Source organism: Pseudorca crassidens, chromosome 5, assembly GCF_039906515.1.
Source record: "Pseudorca crassidens isolate mPseCra1 chromosome 5, mPseCra1.hap1, whole genome shotgun sequence".
Lineage (NCBI taxonomy): Eukaryota > Metazoa > Chordata > Mammalia > Artiodactyla > Delphinidae > Pseudorca > Pseudorca crassidens.
Genome location: NC_090300.1, coordinates 75765084 through 75781981, shown reverse-complemented (window position 1 = coordinate 75781981; position 16898 = coordinate 75765084). Strand labels below are relative to the sequence as shown.

The following is a 16898-nucleotide window of genomic DNA, read 5'->3' as shown; positions in this document are numbered from 1 at the left end:
TGTAAGCCAGGGAAAATGGTTTTCAAAATCTTTTTGTGTAACAAGTATCTATTAAGTGCTTGTTAGAGGCAGCGTCTGGCTGGGTACTGGGCCCTCAGGGGGACAGCAGCTAGGGGGTGTTGGACCTGGCTCTGTCCTCAGATGAGCTGTGTCTGTTCTGGGGCCGACCCGACAGGATGATCCCGGGGAGGTAAGGAACCAGCCCAGGATGGAGCCCTCAGGGTGCAGAGGTGAAGGCAGCACCGGTGGCTGAAGTCCTCCGCCTCCGTGGACCTTAACTTCACTTCTCAGATCATTTTCCTTTCCTGGGTGATGAAGAGCAAGCTGAGACATGCTTTGGGATTTGCCTCTGAAGCCAGAGAGAATGCCGACACCCAAGCCCTTTTGACCTGTGCAGAGAAGGAGGAAGAAAACCAGGAGGCAAGGACCGAGGCAAGGTCTCACAGCTGGACGGGGCCCCCCGGTGTTTGTGCACAGCATGGGCAGAGGCAGCGAGCCTCACCGGGGCCGGGCCTGGGAATCCTGGGGGTCCCCACGAGCTTGGCCAGTTGGTCACTTTAAAAAACTACTGTTACGCGCAATGCTGAGTGCCCTGAATAAGTAGGATCCTCTGCTTTCCCAAGGACAAAATATTTTTTAAGTTTGCTATTACGCTATTTGGTAATTTACATATATATATTTAAGTTCACATACTATATAAATTAATACGTTAGTTTAGAAGTAATGTGCTTTTTGCCCTCATTTCGTAAAAACTTAAGTTCCCACTTGTGCATGCATCTGACATCCACATACTAACACGGCTTTTGTTTTAAGTTGGTATCACTAAAAAGCTGATTTTTAAAAGTGCTGCTTACAAATAACTTCCACCCTTTACAATGATGTCATACCAGTAAATGCGTCTGTCTCTGCCTTTTGCTGATTTAATCAGGTGACCCCTCTAAGTAAGCAGAGCTACGCTAACTGAGGCAATTTTTCTTTGTCAAAAGTCCTTGTTGCAAATAGTTGAGAAAGTGCCTCATAATAATAAGAGAGCTGGTAAAGAGTTGAACATACAGCAGCTCCCCCTTTTCTAAGATCATTTTTTGAGGAAAAAAAGTCTCGCCTACTACCTGGACTCCTCACTACCTTCATTTCTTTCAGAGTAGAAATGAGGCTCCGTGTGAGTGAACCGAGTCCCCTCCTCCGAATTTTCTAGGTTTAACAGTGTAATCTGACTGAGTTAATGAAGTAGAAGGTAGTGTGGGTGTGACCAAGGTAAAAGGGGAGATACAGGTGCTTAGACCAAAGATCCAAGTTCCCAAGGAGGCTCTAGTGGGAAGTTATTTTCATTCCATTCTAGAAACTGTTACAAAATTATATCCCAATGGGGAGCTAAGGTATTTCAAGAGAGCCCTGTGTGTTTAGTATTTTGAAGACAGGAAGTGGAGCCTTTGTAATCTCTTCAGCAGTCTTTCCATCAGTGGTTCTCAAAGTGTGGTCCCCAGACCAGCACTGCCTGGAAACTTGTTAGAAATGCAGATCTTAGGGCTCCACCCAGCTCTACCAAATCCAAAACTCGGGGTGTTTTTATAAGTCCTCTGGGTGCTTCTGGTACGCAGTAAAGTTCAAGAACCACACTGCTTTACAAAAACACTTATTTAGCACCCATTTCAGTGATTCCCAAACCTTGCCATACTTCAGAATTATCTGGGGGGCTTTTAAACTCTGCAAGTCACATCCATACCAATTAAATCAGAATGTCTGGTGTGGGGCGGGGTGGGGGGTGAGAGCTAAACTTCAGTTGTTTGGTGTTTTAAGAAGCCCAGGTGATTCCACGGTGCAGCCAAGTTTGGGACCCACCCACCTACTGTGACCTCAAAGAGACAGATGAGATACATCTCACAGGAAGCAGAAAGTGAGATGTGCCATAAAAGAACAGAAAAAAATACTGTAGGGGTTCTTTTGAAGAAACTGGGATCCTGTTTTGAGAAAAGGTCTCCTGACTTTAAGAATCCCCCTTTCTGTCTCCCCATCCCCGCTTGAAAGAATTCGGACTGGGTGCCTCTCACCACGCTTCCTTACTGCAAGCCCCTCAAGAGGATGGCAGCTGTCAGCCGCTACCTGGAGCTGACCATCGAGCCCGTGCAGCAGGTAAGTGGCTGTGGGCCACAGCCGGGTGTCCAGAAGGGTGGGAGGTAGTCCTGGAAGGCTTCCTGGAGGAAGTGACACTTTAGCTGCAGGAGGGGCGGAATGAGGCAGGAAAGCCTGTAAAAAGAGGAAGGAACTCTCAGAGGCCTTGGTGGGGGGCAGGCGGTGGCGGTCAGATGAAGGGGAGCTCGGAGATGAAAGGGTGGAGGCGGGGTAGGTGTGAGATCGCAGAGGGTGATGGGAGTTCAGGAGGCTTCAGGACTAGAGGCTCAGGGTCAGACGTGCATTTTAGAGCCGTCACTCAGGCATTGTTGGGGGGCAGACTAGGGAGTGGAGACTAGAAGCAAGGGGGTCAGTGAGGGACAGTTGTAAGTCCAGGAAAGACATGGTGTGGCCTGAACCAAGGCTGCAGCCGATGGAGAAGCAGAGCTGCAGTGGAGTCGGCAGGTAGAGCAGTGGGGGCAGTGAGGATGTGGTGGTGAAGAGGACAGCATGCTCCAGATGACTCCCAGGGTTCTGCACGGGGGGCCTTCAGGAGGAAGAGGGTTGGAGGGAAAGAGGCGACAAGAAGCCCACTCCATGTCCCACACCCCACTAAGTCGTTCCTGTCGAGGCTACAGCGACCTCCCAGTTGCTAAATCCCGGGATCATTTCTGTCCAGCTGAGGTTCAACTCGTTTGGCCGCCTGCTTCTTCTGATTTCTGGGCCCCTCCCTGTCCCTGTTTTTCTGCCACCCTCACCTCTGCGGGCTCCTCCTGGTGAGCGGACTTCAAGGTTGCAGTACCGCAGCTCCGCCTCAGGAGGGCTCCCTTCTCTGGGTACACTCTTCCAGTCCCATAGCCCTACCTGCCAGCTCTGGCTGATTTCCCTGGCCTGTGTCGTCATCCCTTTCCTCTCCTTCAGTTCCAGTCTCGGCTGCCCCACTACCTCTTCATCCTCCCTCTTCATCGTCCCCATGTGGCATCTCACACGTGCCGTGTCCAATACAGAATTCTGGATTTCCATGTCCAGACCGGCTCCTCTCCCCATCTTCCTCATGTCAGGAAGCGACACCACTGTCCGTGCAGTGGGTCAAACTCAGATTCCTCTCTTTCCCTCACTATATGCCCGTGCCCATATCACCCATCTGTGAGTCTCGCAAATACTTCTTTTAAAGTAGATCCAACCTAGAGATTATCATACTGAGGGAAGTAAGTGAGACAGACAAAGACAAATATCATATGATATCACTTATATGTGGAATCTAAAAAATATTACCCCCCCAAATTACAAATGAACTTATTTACAAAACAGAAACAGACTCACAGACGTAGAAGACAAACTTACGGTTACCGAAGTGGAAGGGTAGGGGGAGGGATAAATTGGAAGTATGGGATTAACAGATGCACACAACCATATATAAAATAGGTAAACGACAAGGTTTTACTGTATGGCACAGGGAACTGTATTCAATATCTTGTAATAAGCTGTAATAGAAAAGAATTGGAAAAAAAGAATCTAGGTATATTCATATAAACGTGTAGAAATGAATCACTTTTCTGTACACCTGAAACTAACACAATATTGTAAATCAACTATACTTCAATAAAGAAAGGAAAAAACAAGTAGATCCAGGAGCCTCCTAACTGGTTTTCCTCTCACTGCTATTCTTGTCCCACCCCCTCCATTTACAACCAGTAACCAGAAGGGTCTCTTACAAATGTAAATGACATCTTGTTCGTCTTTGGTTTAAAACACTCCTCTGGCTTCCCATTTCACGCAGAATAAAATCTAATCTCCTGACACAGCCCCGCGCTTTCCCCCTCCCTCACTGCCTCCTATTCTCCCCTCTTCTCTCTGCGCAGAATTTCTCTCCGTTCCTCTGCCTACATGCTCTTCCTCCTGATTTTTTGCATGGATGCTTCTTTCTCGTCTTTCCGATTTCAGTAAAAATGTCACCTTCTCCTTCCCCCACCACTCATTCTGTGGAAAAGTTGCTTCCACCCCTCTGCTGTTTATTTTATTACCTTTTAAAATGCTCTGCAAAGCACTTATCGTGATCTTTTACTTTTGTTTGTTTTCTGTTTCCTGCTGGGATATAAACTTTGTCTCCTTCTGTCTTGTTTGCCAAAACCCTGGTGCGTCAGGTCACGGGCTCTCTGTACAGGTGTGTTTGGAACCCAGAGTGCAGTGATAGCCGCCCCGCTGGGCTGCCCCTGGGACGTGCTGACGCTCAGACTTTGTGCCTGAGAGAAAGGTTTTACTCTTTGCTGTTGTTCCTTGGAAAGTGGGTGTAAAGAACCTGTATGTGACGTAAGTGAAGTTCTGGGAGGTTTGGAGCACGCTCACGATTAAGAGTCCACTTCGGCCATTAAGCTGTTCTTCTGTCCAGAGGGTGGGTGGGTGGGTGGGTGATGGGAAGCCCTGGGGAAAGCACAGGGAGCCCTGGCAGCATCTGGCCAACGCTTTGCACTAGAAATTTTTAAATCGTGGAACTTGTGAAAAATAATAGTGCAAAAGTTGCATTCACTTGAACCCTTCCAGTACCTGAATCTTGAGTGGATGCCCACTGGAGAGCAGACTCCTTGAGAGAAGACTGTGTTCCTCTTCTGTTCTCCTCCACTGAGGCCAGCCAACACATTTTTGAGCAAATACTTCCATTCGGCCTCTTCCTTCTGTGTCCACCAGAGGGCGAGAGTTGCCTCCAAGACAGCTCCCAGCAGGGAGCCAGGAGCCCCACCCTCTAGCCTGGGCAGAAGCCGCCTCCCTGGGCTCTAGGGTCATCATTCGCATGGTGGTCTGTTTACTGAGGGCTAACTACTTGCCAGGCTCTGAGTAAATAATAACAGCCAACCCTTCCATGATGCTTATTGTACTCACTGGTCACAGTGCTTGGAGTACTGGTCTAAGTGCTTTACATAGATGAACTCATTTAATCCAACAGCCAACCCTTGAGGTATTATGCTCATTTTACAGAAAAGGAAAATGGGGCCCAGAGAGGTTAAGCAACTTGCTCAAGGTCACACGGTTTGTTGGTGGTAGAACCAGAATTCAGACCTGTCTCTGCCGAGTCTGTGCCTTTGACCAAAATGCTGTGCTGCTTCTTACTGGGCATGATGGCTGACACCGAGTAAGCGCTTGATAAATGTTTTTTACAATTATTAGCAACGCAGAGTCTTAGAACAACCTGAGGTAGATACTAGTATTATTTCTATTGTCATTTATTAATACTTAATCATTTTATTATTCTTTTTGTTTGTTTGTTTGCGGTATGCGGGCCTCTCACTGTTGTGGCCTCTCCTGTTGCGGAGCATAGGCTCCGGACGCGCAGGCTCAGCGGCCATGGCTCACGGGCCCAGCCGCTCCGCGGCATGTGGGATCTTCCCGGACGGAGGCACGAACCCGTGTCCCCTGCATCGGCAGGCGGACTCTCAACTACTGTACCACCAGGGAAGCCCTTCTTCTTCTTCTTCTTCTTCTTTTTTTTTTTCAATATTTATTTATTTATTTTTGGCTGTGTTGGGTCTTCGTTGCTGCCCACGGGCTTTCTTTACTTGCGGTGCACAGGATTCTCATTGCGGTGGCTTCTCTGTTGCGGAGCACGGGCTCTAGGCGTGCAGGCTTCAGTAGTTGTGGCACTCAGGCTCAGTAGCTGTGGCTCGCGGGCTTTAGAGCGCAGGCTCAGTAGTTGTGGCGCATGGGCTTAGTTGCTCCGCGGCATGTGGGATCTTCCCGGACCAGGGCTTGAACCCATGTCCCTTGCATTGGCAGGCGGATTCTTAACCACTGCTCCACCAGAAAAGCCCCCCTTATTATTCTTTTAAAATGAGGCACAGGGAGGATTAACTCACTTGCCCAAGATCCCATAGTTAGAAAATCACAGGAATAGGTTTCAGACTAATCCTGTCTGACTCTGGCACCTGAGCTTTTATACAGAGGACATGCTTTTTATGCCGCCGTTTCATGCCACGATTTCATGCCTGCTGCATTAGCAAATTATTTTCTTTTTTTCATGAGGCTGTCCCGATGGGCATGTTGTGGTGATATCGGTACCCTGTCGCCATGTGCCTTGATATACGTCCTGTTTGAACTACCATCAGGAAGTGGGCAAAAGAGCCAGAGTGGTGCTCACTCTTGCCAGCATCACCTCCCGAGCGCTGGTCAAGGAGAGATTTTCCAAGAGATGCAGCTGGGGTCAGGCTGAGCCTAGGAGGCCGAGGGTGTGGGGTCCTAGGAGTCAACAGCTGGCAGCATTTGAAAACTCCATTTTCTCTGTTGACTCAGGTGTGGTCAGACCTGAGGAATTTATAGATTATTTCCTTTGTTGTGCCTGGGAGGCCTCTGCTGCCCCGCCTCCCCCCCCTCCCACCCAGAAAGCTGTCTTTGTCTCCTTTGTGGACTTTCCTCCCTTCCAGCCGACTCTCACAGGGAACTGTGCCCTTGACCCATCCAGGGCTGGAGCCCTGCGTGATTTGGGGACCCGTATGAGCAGCTGTTCTTCTCGTGTGTCCAGGACGTTTACTAAACCTGAGCCCGTGACACCAGTTCAGAGGAAGCAAGGCAGGGGTTACCAGCCCCTTCTACAGATTAGGAAACTGAGGCTCAGGAGGATAAGTGTTTTGCCGAGGCCATATGGTTAGTTGGTGGAAGATACGGTCCAGAAGGTGGGTTATTCCCGCTGTGCTGTGTCCGTGGGATGACTGCCCGGCTCCGAGCCCAGCCGGGAGCCTTGAGGATCTCTGGGGAAACCCCTGTGAGGCCTGTGGGAGGAAGCTGTCTTCTGAGATAGATGGGCAGACAGACAGACAGGTAATCTCACAAGTTTCTTCCTCCCTTAACCCTTCCCAGCTCACTCTCATAGGCTGCTGGCGGGTGCGTTGGTTAAGCCTCTAGGGAGCACACTTTTGGCAAGAGCTATCCAAATTACAAGCGCTCATACCCTCTGATCCAGCAATTCCACTTCTAAGAATTTATCCTTTATATCCTGAAATTTTTAATGTACGGTATAATTTACTGCAGCCAGGGTTGATTGTAAAAGCAAGAGACTGGGGATATCCTAAACGTCCATTAGCAGGGGACTGGTTTAAATAGCTTGTGAACATCTGTACAATGCTACCAAAAAAAAAAACTGCTATAAAACTACTTCTAAGGCATGTTGTTAAGTGAAATAAAGCAAGATGCATAAGAGAGTATAGAGTGTACTACCGTTAGTGGAAATGGGGGAAACGTGTACATGCATTTGCTCTCGTGTGCACAGACTATTGGGAAGGACACACAAAGGAGGGCCGGCTGCCTCTGAGGAGGAGCTGAGTGGCCGCAGGAGGAGGGTGGAGGCGGCTGCGTCCTTTCGTGCCTTTTGAACGCTGAAGCACGTGGATGCTCTGACAGTGCGAAAAACAAAGATGCCAACCAAGTCTCCTGCCTGCCCTTCCCCGCACACCTTGCAGGCGAGCTGCAGTGCCACCAGGCTGCCTGGAGATGGACAGACAAGCACGAGAGCCACATCCCTGCAGGAGCCCCCCTCGTACCCTCCGGTTCAGGTCATCCAGGCGTGCGTGTCCTCCAGTAGCTCCTCCCAGGTCTCCTCCATCAACTCTGACCTCGAGGTAGGTGCTGTGTCCGCCGGCAGGTGCACGGGGCCTCCTTCACGCGTGCTTGCTGGTGCCTCTGAGGTGCCTGCACTGCTCTGTTCTCCTCGGCCCACGCCAGCCTCATGCCCACTCAGTAGTGAATAAGCATCTGCGCGAGAACTTTCCCACGCTGTCCGTGCTGAGGAGGACTTTCTGCAGTCAAATGAGTCATGGAAACACTGCACGCTGAATCATGGGGCACATTCAAGTCTTGCAGAAATAAATGCTGACTAACAAACTTCTTTTTTTTTTTTGCGGTACGCGGGCCTCTCACTGTTGTGGCCTCTCCCGTTGCGGAGCACAGGCTCCGGACACGCAGGCTCAGCGGCCATGGCTCACGGGCCCAGCCGCTCTGCGGGATGTGGGATCTTCCCAGACCGGGGCACAAACCCGCGTCCCCTGCATTGGCAGGCGGACCCTCAACCACTGCACCACCAGGGAAGCCCCTAACAAACTTTTTAAAGAGTCTTGGTGTTTCCCAAACCCATTTGACCATGGAAGGCTTTCTTCCCCTGCAAGGAGCGCCAGGCTGTCCCCTGTGGTGCTGTCAGGGTCATACACAGGGGCCCTCAATGGGCATTGTGCCTGGCACTTTCATAAGCTTTGCCTCATTTTGAATTTTTGGATCTTTGAACAAAACACATCACATTTTGGATACCGGAAATGGGTCAAACTCTCAGGTCTACGGTCCTGTCACTCTCAGCCCCACAGCTGTGGCTCCCAGCCCTGGTCAGGAGGAAGTTTCCCTTTGTCTGTGGCAAGTGAGAACAAGGACAGCATAGTGGACAGGTGGTACCAGCAGGGGGAGGGACCGTCCTTCATTCTGGGTTTGCTGGGGTCTCCCACTCTTTTGATATTTAAATGCCCTTTTATGAATTGACGGTAACAGGAAGTGCTAAGTTGGTGTTGAGGGTTTGGTGTTGGTCTTAATGGCCTTATTTGGCAAAGTAATCAATCATCTGTCCTGAGTCAGTCCCCCAGATTCGTTCAACTCGTAGTGGACCCTGAAATCCGAAAGACTTAGAGCCCCTGATCTGCGGGGTAGAGTCCAGATCCCTTAGTGTGGGGTTCAGGCCTTGCACACCTGCCCCAGCCTCGTGCCCCTCCCCTGCCCTCACCTACATGTCCTCCTTGGCCGTGGACTCTTCCCTCATCCCCAGGGCTCTGGGCCTTTCTTCCTGGGATTTCCTCTGGCCCAACTGCCGTGTGTCAGAATCCTACCCAGATGCCACCTGCTGTGTGAACTCCCCTCCCCTCCACGTACACACCAGAGATTAAAGCCTCCTTCCCTTGGGTGCTCAGAGCATACACCTCTCTTCCATCCCTGGTATTGTTTGCCCTGTAGCCTGAGGGCTGCAGGGACCTGTCTCCCCGGCCAGGCTGTGCACAGGCTTTTAGGTCTAGGGGCCTGGGCTGCCCTCATCTTTATCTCTTGATCCTGGAACACACACAGCTGGTCATTGAGAGGTGGGTTTTGAGGGAGAAATTCTGCTCCAGACCAAGGACCATTTGGGCTCCGTGTATCCCTGAGTCCTTCATTTGGTGCTGTTTATTTCTTGGATCTGGTCTCAGAATGTGTCAGACAACCCAAGGCGCATGTCTTGGCAGCCCGGAGCCAGCAGTCCGGGCAGAGTCTAAGGCTAAGGGGAGAGAGGGAGAGTGTGTTCAGTGAGGGGAAGGGACAGTTGAGTTGGTGAGATGGGGGGAGGGGGCTTGGGGAGGGTGGGAAGCAAGCTCACTCTGTGGGAACCCTCAACTGAGCTAAGGATTGGACAGTGACCTTGAACAATTCAGAAATTTGTCTCTGTGGCTGTTTCGGGCAGTTTCTGTGTTTTGCAGTCCTTTTTCTCCCTCTCCTCTATTCGCTCTTTCCTTTTAAATTCCAAGGGCACAGGGTCGCGCTCATACATGAGGCAAATGGAGATGAATGCTTTTGCCCTTGTTAAACAAGGGGTATATTTTTAGAAGCCCTGGTGCCCCCATCTACCCCACCCACCCCCTCCAGAACCCCCAGCACAGCCTCCTACTTCATTCCCCCAAACACCCACGCGCTCCACATGACAAAGCGCCGAGTCCCGATCGGAAGTTACTTAGAATCTCACTAAACACAGGCACTGAGGACATGCGAGCAGGGGACAGTGTAGCTTGTCAGGCTTGTGGCCCATCCGGCCTTCTGGTAATCTATACATTCTCTCTCTATATTCTCTCTCTAATCTATATATTCTCTCTTAAAAGTAATACATGTTTATTGTAGAAATGTTGGAAGATGTAAAGAAGAAAATGAGAGTTAAGCCACAAGCCCATCAACCAGCAGCTGCCTCAGGGCGGTGGGACTGATTGGGTGGGCTCCCCAGCTTTTCAGAGCAATATTCCTTCAAAGTTCTGGCTCCCTGATGGCTGAAGGGGAGGAAGAGGGTGTCTTTTAGCCGATGAGTGTGACACTGCATTTCATCCACCTGTTTGGGTCACTCATTTAGCAAACATGTTCTTGGGGAGGCATTTGAAAGAAAAATGCATGAGGGCAGGGGGGCTGGCCTGACCCACCACACGCGGTGGGAGGTACTTGGTAGGTTGGTCACAGTCTGATCATGACTTTGCTCCTCCAGACCACACCACACCCAAGGGACTGAAGCCGGGCCCCAGGTCATCACCTCTTCTGGTTTGCGACTTCTCTTGCTCCCAAGATGGATTGCACAGTTGAGATATTTCCTAACACTGGGCTGAGACACCCAGGGCATCTGTTTGTACTCTCTGGCTACAGTCGTCTGTGTCTTTTGCCAGCCAGCTGGGCTTCTGCTTGACCCGCGGGTCCATAGGTGAACGCTTGCGCCCCCCACTCTGGAGGCCTGGGGCCACTCTTTGTCGCTAAGGTGTTGTGTTTGTCACTCTGTGGTCCTTTCCGACTTTGTGACTTAACTCTCAGAGGGTGCTTTTGTGTCCATGTCCTTGGGGCACATGCCCGCAGGTTTGAAGACCTACCTCCTGCCGTGCTGGGGGAGGTGGAGAGAAGAGAGGTCCCTCCACACGACATACACTGTATTCACAGCACGCAGCTCACTGCGCGTTTTTAAATTCATTGCTCACAGTGACCGTGTGTGTGTCATGAGGCAGGCGTGGTATGTTCTATACTTTACAAGCACTGTTTGATATAGTCCTCCTAAGAGCCCTGAGGCAAGTACCTTTAAATATTCTTGTTTCCCAGAAGAGGAGGCTGGGATTCATTGAGTTTTAGTAACCTGCCCAAGAAAACATCATCATCGTCATCGTTATAATTAGCAGACCTGGGGATTTGAACACAGCTCTGTCTGGCTCTGAAACCCTGTTGTTACCCACTACACCCCACTGCCTCAGCAGTAACTACCCAGGGCCGAGTTTCTTATCTATCATTCCCATTTTACAGATGAGAAAACTCTCTCCACAGGACTCTCTCCACTTACCTATGCGCTACTTGTGTTCTCAGGCAGGGTCCTGTCTAATAGGCAGGATAAAACATTGGGATTTACAAGGAATTCCAGTGATGCAGAACACCCATGAAAAGAGGTGAAGTAGAGACAGATAAGGCATGGGAGCTTGCGTGGAGGGAGAACTGGGTCATTTTCACCTTTTCTCAAGTGTCCATTGGATGGGCTGGTCAGGGCACCAGACTAATGGCAGTGGAGCCTGAATGGGACTCATAACCCTGTAGACAGGCCGTTTGTGTGGGCTGTGCGGATTTCTGGACGTCTCCACAAGTCAGGGCACACTCCGCGGAGACTGTGTACCTACTCACTCAGCTACTCGACACCAGGCAGCCTGTCTCCCGACACAGCCGTCGGAGGGCGTTCTGAACACATGTGGAGGAAGGGTCACTGGCTCATGGTCTGTGGGTGAGGGACCAGGGCCCAGAGGGAGCAGGGCTTTCCGGAGCGGCCCGCTCACTTGCCGGGGCAGCCAGCACCTGTTTTATGAGTGCAGGGTCGACATTCCCTCAGTGTTGAGACTGCTCCTGTGCCTTTTAAAGGTTTTTTTCCTCCTAGCCTCTGGGATGCAAGAAAAGATTGAGTCCAGCTTTGTGTTTAGTCATTTTTTTCCTTCTGTGCTTCCTAGCAATGCCATTGAAGCTTTGTAGGAATTCTGCAAGGAGGCTGTTTCTGTCAACAGAAGAAAGTCTGCATGTTGAGAATGACTGTGCCTGGAGCTGGCTCAGTGTGTGTGTGTGTGTGTGTGTGTGTGTGTGTGTGCGCGCGCGCGCATAGAGCCAAACACCACACACCAGATTGCTGTCTGAAGAGGCTCGCGTCCCAGACCCCGTGTCCTGCTAATTCTGTGCCTAAGGCTCTTGACAGCCAGGACTGCTTGTTCCCTCTCCAGACCCTGCTTCCAGCACCAGCAGACCAGGACACAGTCCCTTGGATGTTTGTCATTCTTAAAGCCAAATCATTCTTTCAAGGAAAAAACAATTAATTAGTTAATAAAAAGAATACACACCCACACGCTGACTCTAAAAGTGCTAATTTTAGAAGTAAATACATATAAGTATGAAGAAAGAGGCCAGAAATTTCTAATAGGTCCCAAAGACCAGAAATTAAGTTCAGGGCATGGTATCTGCCCTGCACAGATCTGTGTGCCCCTATGTGCTCGGCAGCAGTGAGAGATGGTGCGTCCGGAAATGTGTGGACAGTCAGCTAGTTCCCCTGGGGGTAAGGAAAGACGGTACTGGGCCCCCCCAGGGCAACGGGACTGAGCAGGAGAGAGAGGGCTGACCAGGGGTCAGGTGGACACTGGCTTGTCCAGGCTCTCGCTGACCTGCCAGGCAGCCTTGGTTCTGCCCTGGACTTCTTCGGTTTTAGTTTCTCCCTCTGTAAGTGGGAATCAGGAGACCTGCCCTACTTACATTACGGAGTGATTCTGAGGATCAAATGGGGGTGCTGCTGGGGCCCTGCAAGCCTGCCGATGGTGCTAGATGCAGTGCAGTGGACAACGGGCTGCAAGTGGGCTCCGACACCTACGCTGGCCCTGAGAGCCTTTGAACCAGGTGACGCCGTTCATTTCTCTGGACTTGCTCAGTAAGTGGAGATAACGAACTCGGGGAGCCGGTGAGGCTCTGACAGAGCACTGTTCCCGCAGATGATGAGCTTTGAACTGGGCCATCTTTCAGGTCCCATTTAGCAAGTGACCTTAAGTGAGCAAGTGTACTGGGGGAGTTAGGCGGAGGTGAATTACACTGAGTCGGTTCTTAGAAGTGGAAAGGCTTCCATCAGGAAAACAGCGGGGCCAACCACCAGCAAAATGGGCTGCTGTGTCTGCCTGGGTGCCACTCAGAAAACCTCTTCTGGCCTCCGCAGTCTCTAGAAGCATTTCCATTACGCTGCCTGAAATCCAGGGAAGAGCTCCTGACTGAGCTCCTGCCTCCGTCCCTCCTCCTTTCAGTGCTGTCCTACCCAAGATCTTCCCAACACTCCATCAGCCCCATGGCCTTCCTGCTCTAAGGCCCTTACTGCTTACAGTTTATGTCCAGACCCCTTAGCCTGACCTCTAGGACATTTCGTTGTCTGGTTCAGGGCTAACTCTCCAGGTTTTCCTCTGCACATCCAGCCAGCTTTCCCTTCTCTGGGTTCCTTTGCTCATCTGTCTTCTGCCCTTCAAGGCCCTGGCTAAATCCTGCTTCCTCCGGGAAGCCTTCCCTGTGTTCCTGAGTAGGGTTGCTAGATTTAACAGGCAAAAAATACAAGAGGCCAGTGAACTTGAATTTCAGATAAACACACCTATACTAAAACATTATTTGTTATCTGAAATTCACATTTCACGGTGTATCCTGTGTTTTATCTGCAGCAGCCCTGCTCCTGAATCCAACTTGATCATGGCCATTTCCCGCCCTTCCCTGGGCCACTTCTTCGGTTCTGAGCAGCATATGAATAGCAAAACTTCTTCCAAAAAAATCAGGAACATACAATGTTTTATGTCAATTATATCTCCTGTTTTAATGGGAAAAAATAATTTTAAAAAAATCAGGAACAGGAGCCAGGGTTGCCAAGGCCTTTCCCACTGGTGGTCTTGGAGTTTGGCCTAAATACAGTATTTGCATCTCCTTGTCAGTGGAGTTCAGAGGTGCTCGCTCCCAACCCTTGCTGCCCACCGTTGTAATACATAGGCCTTCATCTCGGCTTCCCCTTCATCCCAACCGTGGGATGTCCCTGCAGTGAAACTGTCATCTTTATAAGGGAAACCGGCCCAGTGTGGGTCAGAACTTCTCTCTTACTGATCCAGTTCACCATGGGCTTTGCATACAGCACTCCACGGCCTGTGATCCATTTTTCCTCACATCCCATTTTCCTCACGACAGCCCAGGAAGGAAGAGCTGAGTGGGGAGTTTGGGCTGGTAGAGAGGAGGAAAGAAAGTATGGGAGGTGAGACAGTGCTTGATCCGGAGTAAGTGCTATAGAACTGCTTAATTAACTAACTAAAGAAATTGAAAGGATGAGATTTTTGAAGCGTACGGTGTTAAGGTTTAAAAGCCTGTAAGGTACTAGGAAAATCAAAAAGGAAATCTACTTGATGAAATCTAAGACGGAACTGTAGCTGGCGTGTATCTGGCCAGTCTCAAAACTTTATGATCAGGGCTTCCCTGGTGGTGCAGTGGTTGAGAGTCCGCCTGCCAATGCAGGGGACACGGGTTCGTGTCCCAGTCCGGGAAGATCCCACATGCCGCAGAGTGGCTGGGCCCGTGAGCCATGGCCGCTGAGCCTGCGCGTCCGGAGCCTGTGCTCTGCAACGGGAGAGGCCACAACAGTGAGAGGCCCGAATACCGCAAAAAAAAAAAAAAAAAAAAAAAACTTTATGATCAGAAAAAACAAAAAACCTTTATAATGGGTCCTGAGTCCAACACCATTTCACCTCCCCCATCTTGGGGAAGTCACTTCTCCCCAGATGTAAGAGGAGGGAGTTGAACAAATGGTCTCTGAGGGCCCATCCAGCTCCCAGTCCTAGAAAGTGACCCTGTTTCCTCAGTGGCTGAGACACACCTCAGAGTCTTCAGGAGCAAAGGAGAGCTTACCACATGCCCTGTGGACAGCGCCTATAGGTTGCTTCTTGGTTTCAGAAGCACGAAAAAGTGTTCTTTTAGAAATGAGGTGAATTGAAACCCTACATGCGGTGGTTCATGGAGATGATGGAATTGTGATCCTAAAGACAATTCAAGGATATGTGGAAATGCTCATTATATTTTAAGAGGGAAAAGCCATTTGCATAATTTGGGGTGTGTGTGTGTGTGTGTGTGTGTGTGTGTGTGTGTTTGTATTTCAGAGGGCTATTCAATAACTGTTCATAGACGCCCTCTTTTAGGGATAGAATTCTGGGCAATCTTTTTTTTTTTTTTTTTTTTTGCGATACGCGGGTCTCTCACTGTTGTGGTCTCTCCTGTTGCGGAGCACAGGGTCCGGACGCGCAGGCTCAGTGGCCATGGCTCATGGGCCCAGCCGCTCCACGGCATGTGGGATCCTCCCAGACCGGGGCACGAACCTGTGTCCCCTGCATTGGCAGGCGGACTCTCAACCACTGCATCACCAGGGAAGCCCTGGGCAATCTTTATTTTGGGTTTTGAAAAAATTTCTATACAAAAATGAACAAATTTTGCTCTTGAAACAGGGAAGACTACACAAATGTTTATTTATTTTTACTTCTTTGTGGGGGGTGGAGAGAGACCTCAGTTACAAAGATTTGAGTTAATTGTATTCCCTAGGCACATTATCATTAGTTTAGAAAGTGACTTAAAAAAGAAATCCTGGCTACGACTTCCACTAGAGGGTACTCTTCTGAAATTTTAGATTGCTTGTGATGCTGAAGATTTTGAAAAGGAGGTTTCAAGGTTTCATTTCAAATTCAGTTGGAGGACTCTTAAACTGTTTTATTTGTTTGCTTGTCTTTAAATACACTCTTTCTTTTGGAGTAATTTTAGACTTACAGAAAAGTTGCAAAGGTAGGACAGAGAGTTCCTGTATACCTTCACCCAATTCCCTCTGATGTTAACATCTCGCACCACCGTGCTGCGTTTGTCAACACAGAGAAATTAACATCAGTACATTACTGTTAACTGAAGTACAGACTTTATTTGGGTTTCACCAGTTTTTCTATTAATGTTCTTATTCTTAGCATATTTTCTTTCATCTCTCTTTTTATTTCTATTACATTTGCAGAAGTTATGTAACTTTTTCCACCTGTGTTGTCATCAACATTTCCGTCTTTTGCAGTGTGTGTGGAAACATCATTTTTCCTAAGTTTGTGTGTTCTCCATTTAATCTTTTTTTTAGTTTATGTTTTCCCCAGCAGGATGTCATTAAAAGATGAATGCTGTGGAATTATCACGGTTTTGTTAGGTATTAATGGCATTGTGCTTAGGAGTTTTTTTTTTTTTTGCGGGCCTCTCACTGTTGTGGCCCCACCCCCACCCCCGCCGCGGAGCACAGGCTCCGGACGCACAGGCTCAGTGGCCATGGTTCATGGGCCCAGTCGCTCCACGGCATGTGGAATCTTCCCGGACTGGGGCACGAACCCGCGTCCCCTGTATCGGCAGGCGAACTCTCAACCACTGCGCCACCAGGGAAGTCCTGTGCTTAGGAGTTTTTAAGTCCTTATCTATGAGATACATACTGAAGTATTTACAGATGAAATTATTTACTTTAAAATACTTCAGCAAATAAAAAATTGGGGGAGCTAGAGCAAATGAAAGAGGATATGTCCACAGGTGTTCATTAGATTTAGCTTTTGTGTATGACTGAAAATCTTATAATTAAAAAGTTGTTCAAAAGAAAAAGGTGTGGTACAGCTGAAGTCAGTGGTGACTCAAGTTTTCTAGGTCCGTTCTGTCCTCCCGTGGAACAGGGGGAAGTAGTTCATAGGTACCATGCTGGAAGCATGTGACCTGGAAGGGGTGGGTGGGAGAGGGAGGGAAGAGGGAGAAACTGGGGAGACGACTCTCAAGCTTCATTTCTGTCACCCACATCCCCATATCCTGCCCTCCCTCCTGCAGTGGCCACCTCATCCTACCCAGCAGGGGGCAAGGCATTCTTGTGGGGGGCACTGACCAAGGACCCAGCTTTGGTGCCCCTTCCCTGCCCTCCTCAGTCTCAAGGTGGAACCTCTGCCCTTCGCCTCCAGTCTGCCAGGTGCCCTGCCACTGAGCTTGGG

General features: G+C 49.7%; 1 protein-coding gene across 8 annotated transcripts in view; it reads left to right on the top strand.

Moving 5' to 3' along the window:
• TMEM44 (transmembrane protein 44) overlaps positions 1-16898 on the top strand; it is a 52075-nt gene that overhangs the window by 14211 nt on the left and 20966 nt on the right. For 4 of the 8 annotated variants that reach the window (XM_067738472.1, XM_067738467.1, XM_067738469.1 and 1 more), the window contains exons 7-9: positions 292-432; positions 2026-2130; positions 7554-7712. In XM_067738472.1, coding sequence (XP_067594573.1) covers positions 292-432; positions 2026-2130; positions 7554-7712 — 405 coding nt within the window. Of the gene's footprint in view, positions 1-291; positions 433-2025; positions 2131-7553; positions 7713-10342; positions 14334-16898 lie in introns of those variants that run through there. The other 4 variants (XM_067738470.1, XR_010943668.1, XM_067738473.1 and 1 more) reach the window with 4 other exon arrangements.